General features: G+C 36.4%; 1 protein-coding gene across 2 annotated transcripts in view; it reads left to right on the top strand.

Annotated features, from left to right (window-relative positions):
* Nucleotides 1-22,655, top strand: part of FANCI (FA complementation group I) — a 77,871-nt gene that overhangs the window by 10,585 nt on the left and 44,631 nt on the right. For both annotated transcript variants that reach the window (XM_028161894.2, XM_007194347.3), the window contains exons 4-12: nucleotides 9,428-9,558; nucleotides 10,002-10,158; nucleotides 10,238-10,298; nucleotides 11,965-12,006; nucleotides 12,336-12,459; nucleotides 12,898-12,983; nucleotides 14,569-14,695; nucleotides 18,605-18,697; nucleotides 19,338-19,474. In XM_028161894.2, coding sequence (XP_028017695.2) covers nucleotides 9,428-9,558; nucleotides 10,002-10,158; nucleotides 10,238-10,298; nucleotides 11,965-12,006; nucleotides 12,336-12,459; nucleotides 12,898-12,983; nucleotides 14,569-14,695; nucleotides 18,605-18,697; nucleotides 19,338-19,474 — 958 coding nt within the window. The remainder of the gene's footprint in view (nucleotides 1-9,427; nucleotides 9,559-10,001; nucleotides 10,159-10,237; nucleotides 10,299-11,964; nucleotides 12,007-12,335; nucleotides 12,460-12,897; nucleotides 12,984-14,568; nucleotides 14,696-18,604; nucleotides 18,698-19,337; nucleotides 19,475-22,655) is intronic.

The following is a 22,655-nucleotide window of genomic DNA, read 5'->3' as shown; positions in this document are numbered from 1 at the left end:
TTTCTGTTTTGGGGATTTTACAGAATCAACTAAAGCAGCAGTCTTCTGTCTTGTGGACTTAAATAATTTTGCTAAAGGGGGTTGAAGTGGCTACCTGAGATTGTATTGCTGGTTTTGGAGCCTGTAAAGGATGCACTTCATAAAATCCGCTTTGATTTATTTGTGCTTTTAAAATTGTGGAGAAGAGGACTTCCCTGGTGGTCCAGTGGTTAAGACTCCGTGCTTCCACTGCATGGGGCACGGGTTCTATCCCTGGTCAGGGAAGTTCCACATGCCCTACGGTGCAGCCAAAAAAAAAAATTGTGGAGAAGAGAGCAGCAATGTTTAATAGTTAATCTGTGCTTAACAGAAGAGGCTAGGGTGCTCTGAGTTTTAATGAAATGGAGTATCTTAGGTGACTTACGTAGAGATTCTTAATTCCCAGTGGGGCATATTTTTATTCCATATCTTGAACAAGGGCCAGTTCTACATTGTTGCTGGTTGTGACTCATAGTTGTTTTATAAATTGTAGTAGAATGAAATTCTACAAGCAAAAATTAAAACTCGCTTTACACTCTTAGCAGGTTATTTTAACTTGGTGTATTTTTCTTACCCCCTCAAGTAAATTGTGTCTCTTCTTGCAAGGGTTCAAAAACACATCTTCAAAAAAAAAAAAAAAAACATCTTCCTATGCATGAAAAAAAATTTTTTAATTGGTTAAAAATTGGAAACTTGCTAAATGACTGTTTTGTAGAAATATCAGAGAAAAGGAAATAATGAAAGATCAAAAGCAGCTGTCTATACATGCTAAGTGACAGTAATAAGAATAAGTGGAAGAAATAAGAGTAATTTCTTTCTTGGGTAGACAGACCTGGAACAGACTATCATGGCTCCCACTTCTGTAAATAACCTTATTTTTACCTTATTTAAAAACATAGATTTGGAAATCCTAGTTTAAAAGTAGCATGAATTACCAAGTATATATGGAAACTACCTCATAACCATTTTAATCCTGTTAAATCAATGGCGTAAACCAATAGTTAGCTAATGATGACATTTTAGAAAATTGAGATATAATCCACATACTAAAAAATTCACCCTTTTAAAGTGTACATTTTTTGTTGAGATATAATTGACATCGTACAATTCACCACTTAAAATAATGCATTTCAGTGGCTTTTAGTATATTCACAGAGTTGCACACCTATCACCACAATTTTCAAGTATTTTTATTACTCCTGAAAGAAACTTTGCATCCCTTAGCTGTTGCTTCCCTAAACTTCTGATCCACGCCAGCCCTAAGAAACCACTCATCTACTTTGTCTGTAGCTTTGCCTATTCTGGATATTTCATATAAGTGGAATCATACAATATGTGGTCCTTTGTGACTGGCTTTCACTTACCATAAGGTTACTAAGATTCATCCATGTTGTAGCCTGTATCAGTATTTCATTCCTATTTATTGGTGAATAATATTCCATTATATGAATATATCATACTTGTCCATTCATGAGTCGGTGGACAATTAGGTTGTCTACACTTTTTAACAATTATGAATACTGCTACAAGTTTTTGTGTAGACATATTTTCATTTCTCTTTAGTAAATAAGAGTAGAATTGCTGGATCATATGGTAACTCCATGTTTGTTTGGGGACTGCCAAACTGTTTTCCAAAGCTGCTACATCATTTTACATTCCCACCAGTACTGAAATAAGGATGCCCATTTCCCACATCCTCTGTCAACACTTGTTATTGTCTTTTTCATTCTAGCCATTCTAGTGAGTGTGAAGTGGTATCTCAGTGTGGGTTTGATTTTCACTTCCCTGATGGCTAATGATGTTGCGTATCTTTTCTTGTGCTTACTGGCCATTTGTATATCTTCTTTGGAGAGATGTCTATTCAAATCCTTTGACCTTTTAAAAATTGGGTTGTCTTTTTATTACTGAGTTCTAATATTTCTTTAAATATTCTGGATACAAGTCCCTTATTAGATATATGATTCACAAAATTTTTCTGTCATTCTGGTTGTCTTTGCACTTTTTTGATGGTATCCTTTGATGTGCAAAATTTAAAATTTTGATGCCTACTTAATTTTTTTGTAGCTTGCGCTTTTAGTTTTATATCTAAGAAGTCATTGCTTAATCCAAAGTCACAAAGATTTATACCTGTGTTTTCTTTTCAAAGTTTTATAGCTTTAGCTTTTTTTTTTTTTTTTTTTTATCCATTTATGGCTGTGTTGGGTCTTCGTTTCTGTGCGAGGGCTTTCTCTAGTTGCGGCAAGTGGGGGCCACTCTTCATTGCGGTGCGCGGGCCTCTCACTACCGCAGCCTCTCTTGTTGCGGAGCACAGGCTCCAGACGCGCAGGCTCAGTAATTGTAGCTCACGGGCTTAGTTGGCCTAGTTGCTCCGCGGCATGTGGGATCTTCCCAGACCAGGGCTCGAACCCGTGTCCCCTGCATTGGCAGGCAGATTCTCAACCACTGCGCCACCAGGGAAGCCCAGCTTTAGCTTTTAAATTTAGATTTTTGCTCCATTTTGAGTTAATTTTTGTATATGGTGTGAGGTAGGAGTCCAGCTTCATCTTTCCCCATTTTCGGTAGCACCCTTATTGAAAATCAATTGCCCATAAATGTGACAGTTTGTTTTTGGACTCACAGTTGTATTCCCTTGATCTATGTGTCTCTCCTTATGTCAGTACCACACTGTCCTGATTAGAATAGCTTTGTAGTAAGCTTTAAAACTGGGAAGTGTGAGTCCTCTAACATTTTTTTTTTTTAGGATTAGTTTGGATATTCTGGGTTCCTTGAGTTTCCATATGACAAGATTAGCTTGTCAATTTCTGCAAAAATGGAAGCTGGGGTTTTGGTAGTGATTGTGTTGAATCTGTATATGAATTTGAAAAGTATTGCTATCCTAATATGTCTTCCATTAATGAACATGGAATATCTTTCCATTTACTTAGGTCCTCTTTCATTTCTTTCAACAGTATTTTGTACTTTTCGGAGTACAAGTCTTACACTACTTTTATTAATTTATTCCTGAGTATTTTATTCTTTTTGGTGTGATTGTAAATGGGATTGTTTTCTTAATTTAATGTTCTCAGTGTTCATTGCTAGTGTATAGAAGTGCAATAGACTTTTGTATATTGATCTCATATCTTGCTACCTTCCTGTACTTGTTTATTAGCTCTAGTAGTTTCTTCTTTGTGGATTCCTTATAAACAAGATTGTGTCATCTGTGAATAGATACAACTTTACTTCTGTTTCAATCTAGATGCCTTTTGTTATTTTTCTTACCTAATTACCCCAGTTGGAACCTCCAGTAGAATAGAATTGGTGAGAGTAAACATCCTTCTCTTGTTCCTGATCTCACGGAAATCTTTCAGTTTTTTATTATTGAGTGTGATGTTAGCTGTGGGTTTTTCATGGATGCCCTTTATCAGGTTAAGGAAGTTCCCTTCTATTCTTAGTTTGTTGAGTGTTTTTTATCATGAAAGGGTATTGGAATTTTCAAATGCTTTTTCTGTGTCTACTGAGGTGTGGTTTTTATCCTTTACTCTATTTCTATGGTATATTACATTGATTTTCATACACTGAACCACTCTTCTATTCTTGGATTAAATCCAATTTGGTTATAAAGTATAATCCTTTTTAAAATGTTGCTGGATTCAGTTTGCTAGTATTTTGTTGAGGATTTTTGCATCTATAGTCACAAGGGATACTGTTCATAGTTTTCTTAGGATGTCTTTGTCTGGTTTAGGTATGAAGATAATAGTGGCCTTGTAGAATGAGTTGGGAAATGTTTCCTCCTCTTCTTTTTTTTGGAAGAGTTTGTGAAGGGTTGCAGTTAGTTCTTTAAATGTTTCGTGAATTCACCAGGGAAGCCATCTGGTTCTGGGCTTTTCTTTGTAGAAGAGTTTTGATTGCTAATTCAGTCTCTTTTTTTTGTAGGTCTGTTGTGGTTTTCTATTATCTTTTTTAGTCAGTTTTGATACTTTGTATCTTTATAACAATTTATCCATTTCATATAAGTTTTGTAATTTATTGGTATACAGTTATTCATTGTATTACCTTATTCTTTTTACTTCTGTAAGATTGGTAGTAATGCCCCTCTTTCATTCCTGATTTTAGTAATTTGATTCTTCTCCCTTTTTTTCTTGGTCAGTCTGAAGATTTTTCAATTTTGTTGATCTTTTCAAAGAATAAGCTTTGGATTTCTTGATTTTTCTCTATTCTATTCTCTGTTTCATTTATATCTGATTTTACTTTTATATTCTTTTCACTTGCTGAGTTTAGTTTCCTCTTTTTATAATTTCTCATGGTGGAAGATTGGGTTATTGATTTGAGATCTTTCTTCTTTTTTAATATAGGTATTTACAACTATAGATTTCGTTCTAAGCACTACTTTAGCTGTATCCAATAACTTTTGTAATGTTGTGTTTTTGTTTTCATTCATCTCAAGGTATTTTCTAATTTCTCTGTGCTTTCTTCTTTGACCCATTGATATTTAAGATTATGTTAATTTCCACATATTTGTGAATTTTCCAGATTTCCTTCTGTTATTGATTTCTAGTTTCATTCCACTGTGGTCACAGAACATAAGTGATATGATTACAATCCTTTTAAATGTATTGAGAATTTTTTCATGGCCTAATGTGTGGTTTATCCTGGAGAATGCTCCATGTGCACTTGTGAAGAATGTGTCTTCTGTTGTTGTGTGTAGTGTTCTATATAGATGTTTGTTAGATCTGGTGTGTTCAAGTCTGTTTCCTTGTTGATCTTCTAATTGTTGTTCTATTGATTATAGAAAGTGGCGGGTTGAAGTCTCCAACTATTGTTGAATTGTCTATTTCACCTTTCAGTTCTGTTAGTTTTTGCTTTGTGTATTTTGGAACTCTTTTGTTAGGTGCTTATATGTTTATAATTGTTATGCCTTGATTCTTTTATCATTATAAAATGCCCTTTTTTGTCTTTAATAGTAATTTTTGTCTTAAAGTCTACTTTTTTCTGTTATTTTTAGAGCTACTTCAGCCCTCTTTGGTTAACTGTTTTCATGGTATATCTTTTCTAAACAATTTGTATCTTTGAATCTAAATTGTGTCTCTGATTGACAGCACATAATTGGATTTTTAAAAATCTGTTCTGCCAATCTTTGCCCTTTTTTTAATAAATCTATTTATTTTATTTTATTTATTTTTGGCTGCGTTGGGTCTTTGTTGCTGTGCGTGGGCTTTCTCTAGTTGCAGTGAGCAGGGGCTACCCTTCGTTTTGCACAGGTTTCTCACTGTGGTGGCTTCTCTTGTTGCGGAGCATGGGCCTTAGTTGCTCGGGCTTCAGTAGTTGTGGCTCGCAGGCTCTAGAGCACAGGCTCAGTAGTTGTGGCACACGGGCTTAGTTGCTCTGCAGCATGTGGGATCTTCCCGGACCAGGGATTGAACCCGTGTCCCCTGCACTGGCAAGCAGATTCTTAACCACTGCTCCACCAGAGAAGCCCCAATCTTTGCCTATTGATTGGAGTATCTAATCCCTTTACATTTACCATAATTGCTAAGAAAGTAGGATTGATATCTGCCATTTTGCTGTTTGTTTTCTTTATGTCGTGTTTTTTTGTTCCTTTGTTATTACCTTATGTGTTGTATGTTAAGTAGGTGTTTTCTAGTATACCATTTTAATTCCTTTGTAATCTTTTTCACTATTTTTTTTCAGTTGCTTTGTTAGTGCTTGCCTTGGCAATTAGAACTGACATCTTAACACATTATTGACCGGAGACATATCAATACATTTTTAGAGAGTGCTACAATTAACATCACCATGAGAAGTTGTTAGAGCTTGAAATTGATCAAGGGTTCATTATACAACTTATGATTGTCATTATCATTCACATTTTGTTCTGTTTGGTTTTTGCTTCAATCTTGTGTATATTATAAATGTAAAATTTTCAAAAATGACACATCATGAAATTTTGAGTGAAAAATTTTTTGGTGAATTTTATGCAGATACTTTCTCTGATTGTCCAAGTGACATATATACTAGTGTCTCAGAAGATGATAGTTCTTCAGAATATAATTCTGATTCAGACGATGTGAATAATAGACCAACAAAAAGACAAAAAACCTTAGTGATTGATTCTGATACAGAAAGTGAAAATGAAAGTCATGGTGCAGGAGAATGCTCCTTTGCTTCTACAGAAGAGTGGCTTGAAGACAGCATTTTACAAAAATTAGAAGACTTTACAGGTGTGTCAGGTCTAGCTATTGAATGTAATAACCCACAAGTGTTAGTGAAATAACAGAATTAATTTTTTGGCTGGCCAAAATAAATATCGCCGGCCACAGGCATTAGTTTCTGCAAAAATTCCCCCAGGCAATAATGAGTTAATTTATAACAATCTAGTTCAGAGTAATACCAGCTTAGATTTAATAGTTATAAAACTTTGCTCTACATATAGCTTCATTCTTCCCCTTCCTCCTTTGTGCTATTATTGTCCTACAAATTACATCTTTACACATTTATTCCCACCAATGCAGATTTGTAATTGTTGTTTTATGCAGGTGTCTTATAAATCAGATAGGAGAAAAAATAATTACAAAGTACATTTATACTGTCTTTCATATTTTCCTATGTAGTTACCTTTACTGATGTTCTCTATTTCATGTGGATTCAGATTAGTTCTGGTGTCCTTTCATTCCAGCCTGAAAGACTCCCTTTAGCATTAGGGCAGGTCTTCTGGCAGCAAATTCTCTTTTGTTTATCTGGGAATGTCTTAATTTCTCCATTTTGGAGGGATAGTTTTTCTGGCTATAGAGTTCTTGGTTGACAGTTTTGGAGGGATAGTTTTTCTGGCTATTGAGTTCTTTCAGTACTTTGACTATGTTATCCCATTTCTGCCCTTCAATGATTTTTTTAAATGAGAAATCAGCTGTTAATCATATTGAGTACTCCTTTTACCAGATGAGTTGCTTCTCTCTTGTGGCTTTCCATATTCTCTTCTTGTCTTTAACTTTTTTATTTAACTGTACAGTTCAGTGGCACTAAATGCAATAATTGCTCTATTTAGAACTTCCAGTATTATGTTGAATAGAAGTGGCAAAAGTGGGCATCCTTGTATTTTTCCTATCTTACGGAAAAGTTTTCAGTCTTTACTTATTGAGTATGATGTTAAGTGTGGGTTTTTCACATATGGTTTTTTTTATGATGAGGCATCTTTGATTTTGATAGTTTGCTATGGTATGTCTAAATGTGGATCTCTTGGGTTTATCCTGTTTGGAGTTCTTTGAGCTTCTTGAATGTGGGTTTTGTTTGTTTGTTTGCTTTGTTTTTTGTTTTTTTGGTTGCACTGTGCAGCTTGTGGAATATTAGTTCCCCGACCAGGGATTGAACCTGGGCCCTCGGCAGTGAAAGCGCGGAGTCCTAACCTCTGGACTGCCAGGGAATTCACTGAATGTGTAGATTAGTGTTCTCATTAAAATTGGGAAGTTTTTGGCCATTACTTCTTTCTTCTCCTTTCTCTCTTTCCTTTCCTTCTGGGACTTTCATTATGTCTATGTTGGTATTCATGGCGGGATCCCGCAGGTCTCTGAAGCTCTGATCATTTTTCTTCTTTTTCTTTCTGTCCCTGAGACTGGATAATCTCAATTGCTCTATCTTCAAGTTCTCTGATTCTTTCTTCTACCAGATCAGATCTCCTGTTGAGCCTCTCTAGTGGATTCTTCAGTTCAATTATTGTACTTTTTAATTCCAGAATTTTTATTTGGTTCTTTTTTATAATTTCTATCTCTTTATTGATATTCTCTATTTGGTGAGACATCATTCTTATATTTTCCTTTAGTTCTTTAGACATGGTTTCCTTTTGTTCTTTGAACATATTTAAAATAGCTGATTTCAGTCTTTGTCTAGTAAATCTAATATCTGGGCGCTCTCAGGGACGGTTTCTATTGATTCCTTTTTTTTCCTGTGTGTGGACCATACTCTTGTTTCCCTGTATGTTTTTTATTTTTTGTTGCTGAAAACTGGACATTTTAAATGATATTTTGTGGGAATTCTGGAAATCAGATACCACCCCCCTCCCCCAGATCTGTTGTTGCTGTTGTGGTGTTGCTTTTGTTTTTATAGTTGTTCTTCTGAACTAATTTTGTAAAATATGTACTGTTTGTTGTGTATGGGCACTGTTCTATGTGGCCACTGAAGTCTCTGTTTGGTTAGCTTTGTGGTCAGCTAATGATTTGGCAAAGATTTCCTTTAAAATGCCTGGAACCAGTGAGTTTCCCAGCCTTTGCTGAGGGACCCTGTGCATGTCAGGTGCACACCTTCAGTTCTCAGGCAGGTTAGCTTATAACTCCTCCTTAGCCCTTCTGCTTGTGCAGAGCCTCAGGATCAGCCAGAGGTGAGAGATTAGGGTTCTCTTGGGTGTTGTCTGGGCATACACACAGCCCTTTCTATGTGCACAACCCTAAGTATTTGCATGGCTTTCTAGGTTCCCAGGAATATGTCAGAATGTTTCAAAGTCCTCTATGCACCTTTCTCCAGGCTTATATTTTAAGTTCTTTGGTCAGCTTGTTGCATGCCCAACTGTTATTGCTATCCAGGCAGCTGAAAAAGTAATCACTTGCAACTGGTTTAGACAAATGCCCCTGGTAAAAGATTGCACTGGGCGAGTTCTAAGTCAGGTCAAGTAAAGACAAGTCTTGCGAGTGAAAATTTCTAGGGAATAGCCAGACAGGTCAAATAATGACAGTAATCTGGGAATTGGGCTTTGGTGGAGCTCCAATCATATTCTGTCCCCTCCAGAGGCTGCTAGACTGATGGCTTGTACCATGAGTGTGAACTGTTGGTTTTAAAGACTACTGGACTGGTGGGGGTAGGGGTTAGGAGGTGGAATGAAGGCATGTTGAAACACAACAGAGCTTGCTATTCTGTCTTAGATTCAGCTGTTTATCTTAAATAAACTCTCCCTGGATTGTTGCAAGTCTGGTTAATTTCCAGAATTCTGAACAAGTTGGTTTTCACTATTTTTGTTAGTGTTCTAGTTGCTTTTATGGAGGAGAGCATTTTCCAAGGTCTTTATTACTCTACATTCCTGCTGACATCAATCAGTGATGATGTTTTGAAGTGAAGTATGTTAAAGGCACTTAATTTGGGTTTCTGGATCCCAGAAAAGCTCTAAAGTATATTAGAAGGTGTTCCTTCTTCTGCACTATAAAATTATTTTAAAAATTAATGACATGGGTGGAAGTAGAAAAGGTAATGTTTCAGTTTTCTGTCTAAATTAAGCACTTTTTCAAAGCTCCTAAATATTGCTGTTCTAAACACCATAGTAATAAGTAGTTTGATAATTCTGTTTCTATATTCAACTACAAAGCTGTTTGTTTTTCCTGTTTACACTTCAACCTTGTAAGAATTCTTCCTTTTTTCTTTCTTTGTTTCTGTACCACCTGTTTAAAACAATAAGGTTTCCCCTGTTCTGAGGAAGCTGGAGCTCTTAGGAGACTTAAGATATACAGTTGTTGTGTCCAATTGTTGGAATCAGGGGATTTGCAGAAAGAAGTAGCATCTGAAATCATAGGATTACTAATGCTGGAGGTGAGATGGAAAACAAAAACTTTTTTGGTTTTGGGTGGATTTTGGGGGGTTTGTAATTTGTTGAGGGAGGGAAAACTTAAGTGTGCCAAACCTACCATAGCTCCTATTTATGAATAAGAACTACTGTTATAAAACAAAATAGTTGATGGATGAGCCATAAACCATTTAGATGTTTACGTTACATTTCTGGTATCATGGACATGTATCTCTTTGAAGAGTTGGCGTATTTGAAAACATCAGGGAACTGGTGGAAGATCCTGATCTGTGAAATCCTTTACAATTATAAGTTTATACCAGAGCAGAATGATTCCCTGAATCACTTATAGGACCAGTTCTAGGTTTCAATGCCAGTTCTATTAATTCAGCAAAAGAGTATTTCTTAGAAAGAGATATCAAACATTTAGATTTCTGCTTAACATTTTTTTAATCCCATGAACTTTTAGGTTCACAATTTTCCAGGAGCATTATTGGTTGAATTAGCCAATGAGTTTGTTGATGCTATCAAAGAGGGCAACCTAACGAATGGAAAATCTTTGGAGCTATTACCCATCATTTTCACTGCCCTTGCTACCAAAAAGGAAGATCTAGCTTATGGAAAAGGTAATTTTCTTCCAATCTTAGTGGCTTTTACTCTCTTCACTGAATTAAATTTATTCCTCAGTGTATTTTGCATTTCTAGGTGAACTAAGTGGGGAAGAATGTAAGAAGAAGCAGTTGATTAACACCCTCTGTTCTGGCAGGTGAGTCTTTCTTATTAATATGTAGAACTTTCTCAGGACTACAAGTGACCAAAAAAAGAATTATCATTTATTTTAGGAATTTATACCACTCAAGTTTTTAGTCCATTTTGGTTTATGGTCTACCACTATAGAACCATTTAGTCTGTGATGAATTTTTGAGATAGATTATTTACTGTATTCTCTGTTCTAAGACTATACATACAGTTTCTACTTACTTGATTCTCCATCTTAACACAGCAGTTTATCCCTATAGCAGTATTTGGAGTCCCAAGGTCCTTAAGGCTGGGAAGTGACCCTACCACTATCTTTTATATTTTTTTGAGGGAGTGAGATGTATAAGTGATGTTTGTATCTTTAAACCAGAAATATGAGAATCTACCCTAAGGAGAAATTGCAACATAGAAAATCTTCATACATGAACATTTCAACACAGAAATTTGTGACCAACTTAAGCATACAATAATAGAGATATGTAAGTTATGGTATGTAAGCTATGTATCAGTAAGTTAAGGTAGAGCCACTCCATGTAAATTATACCCATTAAAAATGAAGTATATAAAGACATACATCAAAGATGAAAAATTCTTACTATATATATATCTCTGTGTGTGTGTATTTATAGTAAGAAATCCTTAATATATATATATATTTTTTTTTAAATTAATTATTTTTGGCTACATTGGGTCTTTGTTGCTGTGTGTGGGCTTTCTCTAGTTGTGGTGAGCAGGGGCTACTCTTTGTTGCAGTGCGTGGGCTTCTCATTGCGGTGGCTTCTCTTGTTGCGGAGCAAGGGCTCTAGGCACGCAGGCTTCAGTAGTTGTGACTCGCGGGCTCTAGAGCACAGGCTCAGGAGTTGCGGTGCACGGGCTTAGTTGCTCTGCAGCATGTGGGATCTTCCCGGACCAGGGCTCGAACCCGTGTCCTCTGCATTGGCGGGCGGATTCCTAAGCTCTGCGCCACCAGGGAATTCCCTTACAGAAATAATTTTAGGCGTGAATCAGCACATGTATATTTATCCATTTATTTGTTTTTAATTACACAAAAGAGTTTATTCATTACATTGTAATATACCTTTCATTTTTCATTTAACACATCTGTTCATGTCAGCATATACCACTTTACATCATTCTTTTTAATAGTTCCATAGTATTCTGTTATAATATTTGGCTAGTGTCCAATTGTTAGATTATTTGTTTTTTGCCGATAAATAATATTTGGCTATTTGGTTTTTTGCTATTATAAAAAGTGTTGGAATTAACATCCTTATATGTCTAGGTGACCTTTTATAAGCATGTACATGGGATATATTTCTAATAGTAAGTTGGGTGGGTCTTTGGTTATGTGCATTTTTAAAGTTGATAAGTAGTATTGCCAACTTGTCTTCCCAGAAGGATTATATCAGTGTACATCCCCTAAAACAGTATGTGAAGTACTTGTTTTGCAAAATCTCACCAGCACTGAATATCATCAGAGTTTGATTTTGCCAGTCTGATAGGTTAAAAGCTGTTATTTCATTGTTTGAAATGTCATTTCTTTGATCTTGTTTCCCAGTGGTACCAAGTCAAACTTGAAATGGCCCTAATTTTTTCCTTCTTACTAATTTTACAAAGTAATATGTCAGTAAGTTTAAATGACATAAACTTTCTTTGTCAATTTCTTTAATCAGATGGGATCATCAATATGTAATCCAACTCACCTCCATGTTCAAGTAAGCATCATCCTTCCCTTTTCTTTTTATATCCTGCTATGAGAACTTACCTACTAGAAACTGAAATGTAGCAAGCTCAAATACCACTGTTCCCCAAATAAGAGTATCGGTACCTCTGTTTTCTGTTACAGAATTTCCCCCCACTCTTTTTTGCTTTGATTTCTTATTTAAAGTATAACTTTATGATTTTTTTTTCCAAGATAACTTTGGTTAGGTAAGGTTATTGGTCCCCTTTAAGGTTCTGCATTAGAGAAAAATCAAAAGAGGTAGTTATAGTGATCTAGTATCTCCCAAATTAGGCTCTGATCTTTAGAATCTTTGATCCACAGGGATGTCCCTCTGACTGCAGAAGAGATGGAAATTGTGGTGGAGAAAGTGTTGACGATGTTCTCCAAATTGAATCTTCAAGAAATACCACCCTTGGTCTATCAGCTTCTGGTTCTCTCCTCAAAGGTATAAATGAAAAATTTGCTCTTTTAACTCTGGTGAAATGACCAGTTAGTACCATTCAGCTTATTCATACTCTTGTTTTATGTACTAGGGCATAGATGCTTTTATTTCATGTATGATGATTTGATCTAGTAGAAAGGTCATGGTCCTCAGCCAATGTAAACATACATTACCTCTTGTAGTACCATGTTTTGTGTGTGTGTGTGGTAGTAAAAGGGATAAAGATCTCAGAAAGGGTGGACTATAGGCCCCTTAAAATCTGATATTAAGATGTATTTCAAACTCAATTTCAACATGGAAGTGTTCTATAAATTCTTAGTGTGACTCTAGGTTATAATTTATCTATTTAAATTCATACTTGAAAATCCTTCAAGCTGAAAAGAACTTTAAGTTCAACTTGCCCTTTATGGGGAGACCTTACTTATTTTGTATTTTTTTCAGGGAAGCCGGAAGAGGGTTTTGGAAGGAATCATAGCTTTCTTCAACAAGCTAGATAAGCAACACAGTGAGGAACAGAGTGGTGATGAGTGAGTAATACAGTATAGAAATAAAATCATTTTTCCAAATTCATCTTATTGTTATCTAACTGTTCAGTCCGTACCTTCACCTCAGCACAGAATTTCCCTAGTCCCCTTAGCTGCTCAGTAATAAAATTAAAAGAATACTGTAGTCTCTTCAACTCTTTCATTTTAATCTTTCCGGGAAAACAGCAATAATTGTTCTGTAAGTTGCAAGCTTAAGAGCTATTTAAGTGTTTACTCTGTGCCAGAAACTATTTGGCCCTAGGACTACAGTGATGAACCAGTCAGACAAGGTTCCTGCTCTCATGGAGATATTTCAACGAGAAGAGAAAAGAAAATAAATAACAAAAATATTAGAGTGAAAAGTGTTATGCATATATTTCAAATTGATGATGTGATAGTGACAGCATAGCTACTTTAGGTTGAGTGGTCAGGGAAAACTTCTCTGAGAAGGTGCTATTTTAACTGAAGCCTAAATGATAAGAGCCACAATATATAGATCAGGAAAAAGCACATTCTCAGTTAGTGGAACAGTTAGTGCAAAGGCAGGACACAGCATGATGTGGCTGAAAAAGAGGATTTTTTTTTAAACAGATATTTACAGAGTGCTTGCTCTGTGCCAAGTGCTGTTCTACGCACTTTAAACCTTACAGCAACTCTGTTTTGCCTCTGTTTTATGCATGTAGAAACCAAGGCACAGAGAGATTAAGGAATTTCCAAGGGTTATGTAGCCATAAATTGGTGGACCTGGGATTTGAATTCAAGCAGTTTGGCTGCAGAATTCGTGCTTTTAATCCTGTTGCAGCCTACTGCTTCTAATCTGGAATAACTTTTAGTTATTTGGCTTGAGCCATTGATTAGAAGGTGGTCTTGTATACTGAGTTAGGAAAGACTGCCAAAAAGCAGGTTTAGGGGGAAATAAGTTCAGTTTTGACCATGTAAGTTTGAGATGTATATTAGTATCCCATATGGAGGTGTTGAGCAGGCAGTCTGGGGTTTTAGGGAGAGGTCAGGACAGGAGATACAGATTGGAAAGGACTAAAGCCTTCGGACTGGATAGGGTCACCTAGGGAAATCGTGAAGAGAAGAGAAAGAAACCCAAGATTGAGCTCAGAGGCATTCACCATTTAAAGGGAGGATGAGCCAGCACAAATAATTAAGAGGCCAGTGACAATGCCCCAGAAGCTAAGAGAAGAAAATGTTTCAAGAAAGAAGGGGTCAACTGTGTCAAATCTGCTGAGGCTTTAATTAAGATGAGACTTGGTTATTGGTTTTGACAGTGTAGAGGTCATTTGATTATTCTTGCAAGGGCTACAAATAGCATTGGAAGGGAGGTTAGGGAGGGGACAGAAGCCTAATTGAATTGAATTGAACTGGGAAGAGGTAAAGAAGTGGAAATAATGACTATAGACAGTTCTTTCAGAAAGTATTGTAAAAAGGAGCAGAGAATGAGACAGTAGATTTTGTACTTTGTGCCTGCCTCCAGTGAACATATTAGTTCAGCTTGAGTTTTTCTGTTTGTTCATATGAGCATATGCACTGTTGTCTCTTTCCCAAACTATAGCTCATACCGTTCTGTTGAATCTTTTAGGCTGTTGGATTTTGTTACTGTACCATCAGGTGAACTTCGTCACGTGGAAGGCACCATTATTCTACACATTGTGTTTGCCATCAAGTTGGACTGTGAACTAGGCAGAGAACTACTGAAACTCTTAAAGGTAGCCCCACACTCTTAAGGAGATCCAGGATCTCTTTATGAAACAGGGATGTTTGAACTCAAGCCTCTTTTATGCCGGCTAATGACAGGAAACAAATACATAGAAATATTGTAGAATGACCCTGGGTCTAGAGGATCTCCTTTTTTTTACTTTGAAAGTGGAAGATATATGATATCACTACATTCTTAAGCAAGTTCCGTTTTAAAACCATACCTTAAGTGTTTTAGTGTTTAAAAAGAAAAAAAAAGGTGAAGACTCTTCAGCAGGAAACTCAAAATTTAACCTTAACTCCATTATTATATGAGCTTCAGTCTTGACGTCTGTTTCCGTATTTGTGAATTGGGGAACTTGCCTATTTCTAGTACTATATTGTGGGGTTTTGTGAAGCTAAGTCATTCATCATTAAATATTTGTGAAGTAGTAAGATAAAAATTAGCAATGTTTTGAACTCTTTTTAAGTATTTTGCTACATTTACCTTATCTCACTTTCTCACAAGTATAGATTTTTTTTCTGAACCATTTAAAAGAAGAAATCATGACACTTCAATGCCTGAATACTTCCACAGATGTCTCCTAAGAATAAGGATTAATACCTTTTCATTGAGTTTTTTGAAGCATCCAGCCCAGTTTTCTTGTGTCTCTCATTGTCAGATTTGTCTGTTTCCTCATGATTAGATTCAAGTTAAACATTTTTGTCAAGAATATGTCATAAGTGATGCTGTATACTTTCTCTTGTTGGGGTCAGCAAGCTTTCTCTAAAGGGACAGACACTAACTATTTTAGGCTTTGCAGGTGATACAGTCTCTGTCAGTGCTACTCAGCCCTACTGTTGTAGCAAGAAGGCAGCCAGAAACAACACATAAATGAATGACTGTGGCTGTGTGCCAGTGAAACTACATGGGCACTGCAATTTGAATTTTATTTAATTTTCGTGTGTCACAGGATAGTATTCTTCCTTTGATGTTTTTTTTCCCCTCAACAATTAAAAAAGTGAAAATCAGTCTTAGCCCATGGGCTGTACAAGAATAGGTGATGGGCTAGATTTGTCCCAGAGGCTGTAGTTTGCCAACCACTATTCTATTGCATTATGTCAAAAGGCTCATAGTATCAGGCAGTCTTAGCCAAATCATTTGATCAAGACAATGACCATCAGTTTTCTTCATTTGCAAAGATATATGTTTCCCTTTGTAATTAGAAAGTAATCCATGGGATCATAATTCGAGGCATGCGAAAATTCTTTTCCTCAGCAACCTTTCACACAGTAGATTTTGTTTTCCCGTCTACTGATGATTCGTGGCCTAAATCACTAATTATACTGGGAGTTGCAAAATGGTAGAATTAAGATTAGAAATTTTTAATTCTGTCATTCCTTCTACATTATTAGCTGGTTTTCTTCTGTGAAAAGAGCCACCCCCCCATTTTTTTGGATATTGTTATGCAGCCATAAACCTTTTAAAATTCAATCTACTCGTATGCAGTACCCAAAGTGACCCATATTTGGCTAATTGGATCCTTGAGGTAGGCTTATGTGTCCTTCTGACATGGCCCCATTAGTCTTTGAGCACTTCTGTGGCATAAGCTATCCAAGACACACTTGTACTTTCCTTACCCCATCCTGATTTCTCTAAGGAGCCTTGGGTCCCTTTTGTAGGAAAGGATATTTAAAGACCATGATGTGGGAACTAGCCTTTAAAGCTCCTCTGTCTTCTCTGTATCTGTTCACTCTTCTTTTTATTTAGGTTTACAGTAACTATATTATTGATCTTTTCAAAGAACCAGCTTTGTTTATCGACTGTTTTATATTTGTTTGTTGGTTTTCTGTTTTATTCATCTTTGATTTTATATTTATTCCTTTTTTTCTTTTTTTTAAATTAATTAATTTATTTGTTTTCATTTTTGGCTGTGTTGGGTCTTCGTTGCTGTGCACAGGCTTTCTCTAGTCGGCGAGCCAGAGCAACTCTTCATAGCAGTGCATGGGCTTCCCATTGTCGTGGCTTCTCTTGCTGCAGAGCACAGGCTCTAGGCGCGTTGCGGAGCACAGGCTCTAGGCACGCGAGCTTCAGTATTTGTGGCATGCAGACTCAGTAGTTGTGGTGCACGGGCTTAGTTGCTCTGCAGCATGTGGGATCTTCCGGGTCAGGGATCGAACCTGTGTCCCCTGCATTGGCAGGAGGATTCTTAACCACTGCTCCACCAGGGAAGCTGTATTCCTTTTTTTCTTTTGTTTCTTGTCTATCATTTCTTTCAGGGCTCAAAGACCTATTTTTTAAGCTTTATTGAGGTACAATTTACATAACATAAAATACACCCATTTGGGGCTTCCCTGGTGGCACAGTGGTTAAGAATCTGCCTGCCAATGCAAGGGACATGGGTTCGAGCCCTGGCCCAGGAAGATTCCACATGCCATGGAGCAACTAAGCCCGTGCACCACAACTACTGAGCCCACGTGCCACAACTACTGAAGCCTGCGCGCTTAGAGCCCGTGCTCCACAACAAGAGAAGCCACAACAATGAGAAGCCCACGCACCACAACGAATAGTAGCCCCTGCTCACTGCAACTAGAGAAAGGCTGTGCACAGCAGCGAAGACCCAACACAGCCAAAAAAAAAAAAAAAGGAAAAACAAATACACCCATTTTAAGTGTGTAATTCATTGATTTTTCATAAGTTTACCCAGTTGTGCAACCATCATCATAATTCAGTTTTAGAACATTTTCATCACCTTGTAAGATCCTTCATGCCTGTTTCTATAGATTTACCTTTCCTGATTTCATATAAATAGAATCATACAATATGTAATCTTTTGTGTATGGCTTCTTTCATTTAGCATAATTTTCGAGGTTTATCCATGTTGTAGCACTTACAAGTACTTCATTCCTTTTTATTGTTGAATAGTATTCCATTGTATAGACATATCCATTGTTTAGCTGTTCACCAGTTGATGGACATTAGAGTTTTTACTTTTTGGCTATTATGAATAATGCTGTTGTGAACATTCACATGCATGTCTTTGTGTGGACATATGTTTTCATTTCTCTTGGGTAGATACCTACAAGTGGAATTTCTGGGTTATGTAATACATTTATGTCTCTCTCTCTATATATATAATGTTTTTCTTTTTTTCTTGGCCATGCCGTGTGGCATGTGGGATCATAGTTCCCCGACCAGGGATTGAACCTGTGCCCCCTGCAGTGGAAGCACGGAGTCTTAATCACTGGACCACTGGGGAAGTCCCATATGTTTATAATTTAAAGAAACTACCAAATTGTTCTCCAAAGTGGCTACATCATTTTACATATCCGTCAGCACTGTATGAGGGCTCCTGTTTATCCACATCCTGGCCAACGTTTGTTACTGTCTTTTTTTTTTTTTAATATACCTATTCTAATAGCTGTGAAACAGTATCTCATAGAGGTTTTACTTTGCAATTCCTTAGTGACTGATGATAACCGAACATCTTTTCATGTGCTTATTTAGCTCTTCTAATATCTTTGATGAAATGTCTATTCAGATCTTTTGCCCATTTTTTGATTGTGACTTAAAGAGTTTTAAGAATGCTTTGTATATCATGGGTACAAGTCCTTTATCATGTATGTAATTAGCAAATATTTTTTTCAATCTGTGGCTTGTTTCATTTTCTTAATGGTGTCTTTTGAAGCACAAAAGTTTTGATTTTTAATGAGATCCAGTTTATCAATTTTTTTCTTATATAAATTATGTTTTTGTTATTGTATCTAAGAAATCTTTAATCCAAGGTCTTGAAGATTTCCTACTGTGTTTCCTTTGAAAAGTTTTATAGTTTTAGCTCTTATATTTAGGTTTCTGATCCATCTAAGGACTTGCTTTAAAGTAGAATATGTTATACTTTTAAGATGTAAGTTATGACTCCTTTTTGGTTTATCTGTTCTAGGCAGGACAGCAAGGAGATTTCAGTAGTAATATATGTCCTTTCAGCATTGCCCTCTTCCTCTCTGTGACAAGAATACAAAGATATGAGGAACAGGTATTTATGAATGACTTTTTGGTTCCTTCTGTAGTTGATAAAGTGTACAATAGCCTGGTTTTTTTATTATCTTTTCCTAAACAATTCCACTCCCACCCTGCCAGCAGCATATTCCCCTATAAGAATGTAAGCCCACACTGTGCGGGCTGCTTGAAGACGTCTTCAGATACTTGGTTTATACCTCCACTTCCTATTTTGTGGTAAGCCAGGTGGTGAGATGGGAATAAGAGTGGAAACATCACACAGTCCAAGTAGCAAGAATGGGAAGTTTAGCTGGATAGTCACTGCTGTTGTATTATCTTGTAGCTTTCTAAGAAACTGTCCCTGATCAACTTGAAATTAATGAGAATATGTTATTTGAAAGAATGAAAATATAAAATCCTTTACCCTTTTTTCTCATATGTGTTTCTCTGGTTGTGGGTAATATTGATTTTTAGCCCTTTTTCTCTCAAGGAAGGCCTGTCTTCAGCTCTTTTAAGTTCCCACTGAAAGTCATAATTTTTGTATCATACTCATCAGTGAAACAGTTGTCATAGGGATATGAGTGTATGGCAGCAAGTAGGAACAGTTACAGGGTTAAGATTCTGTAGTATGGACTATCATTTTTTGCTTCATTTTCCTATTTCTTTCATTATATTAGGTATTTGACCTTTTAAAGTCTTTGGTTATAAAAAGCTTTAAGGATCTTCAGCTTCTCCAAGGCTCAAAATTTCTTCAGAATCTAGTTCCTCATAGATGTTGTGTTTCAACCATGATCTTGGAAGTGGTAAAGAATAGGTAAGTTCATGAACCTTAAGGTTCATAGGGTATTTAGTGTTAAGATCAGAAGATCCTTGAATCCCAAGGCCTGAGTTCTTGGCCACCTTGATAGCAAGGATACAAAACTGAAGTAGGTACCTTTGCTCCTTTCATGCTATTACTACTCTGTTGGCCTGAGTCTTCACTGGCTTTTTAGGTGAGTAGAAAACAAGAGTTTTATTTACTTTAACTGTTGGAGTTTGGGACTGATGGATGGAATTGAATTAGCAGTTTTAGACAATTAAATTAGCAGTTTTAGGCAAATCCATTTTAAATCAAATTGAAAAAACTGGTAACCATCCTGGTTGTTACTTTCATGTTTAATGTTGTATTTCAGAATATACGTTAGCTGTTATAACAGTCTTTACTGTGTCATGCTTTGTCTGTGGTTTGTCTCCATGGTTTGCTATATTTAGCTCTACTGACATACTTTGTGTTTACCTGCAGATACTTAGAGGTGCAGAACATTAATGTACTAGGAAAAAAAATCACCTATGAACCAATACAACTTCCAGGTTATACTTACTCCCCTATTTACCAATCATGTATGAGCTCTTTCATGTTACAGATAAACATTTTGTAGCAAACCGACTACAACTGTCTCCTCCCTCCAAGATGGGAACTTTAGCCCACAGCACACACTATTTCTCCATTTCATTCTTTTTTTTTTTTTAATTTAATTAATTAATTTATTTATTTATTTATAGCTGTGTTGGGTCTTCGTTTCTGTGCGAGGGCTTTCTCCAGTTGCGGCAAGCGGGGGCCACTCTCCATCACGGTGCGCGGGCCTCTCACTATCGCGGCCTCTCTTGTTGCAGAGCACAGGCTCCAGACGCGCAGGCTCAATAATTGTGGCTCACGGGCCCAGTTGCTCCACGGCATGTGGGATCTTCCCAGACCAGGGCTTGAACCCGTGTCCCCTGCATTGGCAGGCAGATTCTCAACCACTGCGCCACCAGGAAAGCCCCTCCACTTCATTCTTGTTAAGATTATTAACAGACTATACTTATTTAGACTTCATAATTTTACTGGTTTCTTTGTTTACATCTATCTTTTGAACCTCATACTTTTCACTTGGAAACATGCCATAAGTATATATTTTTTGCGGTAATCCTTTCTGATATGGTTTGTGGATAGTAAAATTTTCATATCTGAAAATGTCTTTGTTTTGCTCTTCCACTTGAACAATAATAGTTGGACCAGGTTTAAAACTCTGAGTTTATAATCAGTTTTACATTGTCTTTTTGCATCTAGCATTGCTGATGAAAAGTCTGATGGTTATCTGATTCTTGTATTATTTTAGATAATCTGTTATTTTTCTTCATGGGAACTTATAAGACTTTATTTTTATACTTGATCTTCTGAAATTTAACACAATTTGTGTTGATGTAAGTTCCTTTTTAATTCATTTCTGCTTGGTAATCGGTATGCCCTCTCACTGTAAGGAGTCATGTCCTTCCTAAACTCTGTAATGATTTTCTTCTTTTATTTGAGTACTGTCTCCCCTTTTTCTCTCTGTTGTCTATTAACTGTTGGAATTTCTTGATCTGTGTGCTGTATCTCTTAATTTTTCTTTCACGCTTTTCATATTTTTGTCTTTTTCTGTCAAGTTCAACAAAAATTCCTTAGCTCACTCTTCTCAATAATTATTTCTTCAGCTCTGCCCATTTTATTCTTAGGTCCATTTATTGAGTTTTTCACTCTATCCATCATGTTTTTTATTTCCAAAATTTCCAATTGGTTCTTTTTTTATAACAGTTCATTTTTTGTTTCATGCTATAATATTCTTTCTTATTTCTCTGAGAATATTCATTAGACTTTTAAAATCTTCTGTTTGTTCCATTAACCTTTTCCCTTAGTGATTAGTTCTCTTCGTTGAGTTTGGTGCTTCTCTTTCATGGTGATATTGTTTTCTTGTATTTGGTGGTTATTGCTTATCTCCTTATTATTGTTTTTGATATTCCCCATTAGTTTGTCTGAGAGTGCTGTATGTTTTAACACATTCTACCTCTGTGACTTGAGGATAGTGGTAGGATGTACCAAGGGCTAATCTTCTAGGTGTGGCATCGCCCTAATCCTCCAGCATGTTGTCATCCTCTCAGAGTGCTGCTCTGCCTCTCAGGCCCAAGCTCCTCTATGCACAGATCCCATCTAAGGACAAGCCTCATGGTTGCTTATTTCTTGGCATAAACTGCAGATGCAGTGAGGTCTTGGAGAAAAAGGTAGAGAAGGCTGCTGTGTACCAAACTGTTCATGCACAAAAGTTGCCCCAAGGCTCCTTCCAGTTCCCAGTATATCTGCCTTTGGTATCTGCTTTTGGAGGCACCCCTTCATTTTACACTATGTGTTCTGTGGCTTCCTTCTTATATTATGTTCACTTTTTAAGGATTCTTCATAATTTCTAGAGAGTCAAAAACACCTCTTATTTTTCCACATTATCATGGATTGTATGTATACACCACATACAGACATTCGCACACAGGTATATGTATCTTTTCTGTCATTTGTAGGTATTTGGGGTGGGAAGAATGGAGCATGTGCTCAGTCTATTATCTTGATCCCAGATCTCCAGAGTGTGACTATTATTAAAATCTGTCAAAGTGTTATGAGAATCTGTTCACAACTATCTCCTTCATTCTTTAATGCAGCATTATAATTTGTTGCTGTTTAGCAGGTAGATATAATGATATAAAGGTTATTATAAACATATCATTTCCACTATAGTGGGTAACATTAAGTGGTATAAAATCACCAAGGATTCTACTGCTTTACAAAGGCTATTTGTAGTTTCAGCTCATGCTTTTGAAACCCAGTCATTCATCAATTCATACTATAGATATGAATATGATATAAATATGAATATAAATATTCCTACTGTAATTATTTACTTAGTGCCTTCTATATGCCAGCCATTGTGCTAGGCTATATGGGTAAAAATATGACTACAGTGTACTCTCCATCGTAGAGAGTCTCAGTTTAGAGAGAGAGGAAAACTTGTAAGCATATGTATAGTGTAAGTGTTGTTATTGGTATGAGGGGAATAGAAGCAGCAGCAGTTAACTTCTAGTCATGAAATCTTGAATAGAAATCTCTAATGGTCAGTACATTGAGATATTCCAGTTTCTTCCATATGTGTTTTAATGTTCTGTAGTTTTTGGAT

The sequence above is a fragment of the Balaenoptera acutorostrata genome, chromosome 3 (genome assembly GCF_949987535.1).
Source record: "Balaenoptera acutorostrata chromosome 3, mBalAcu1.1, whole genome shotgun sequence".
Lineage (NCBI taxonomy): Eukaryota > Metazoa > Chordata > Mammalia > Artiodactyla > Balaenopteridae > Balaenoptera > Balaenoptera acutorostrata.
Note: the sequence above shows the minus strand (reverse complement) of the source record. Positions and strands in the feature narration are given on the sequence as shown.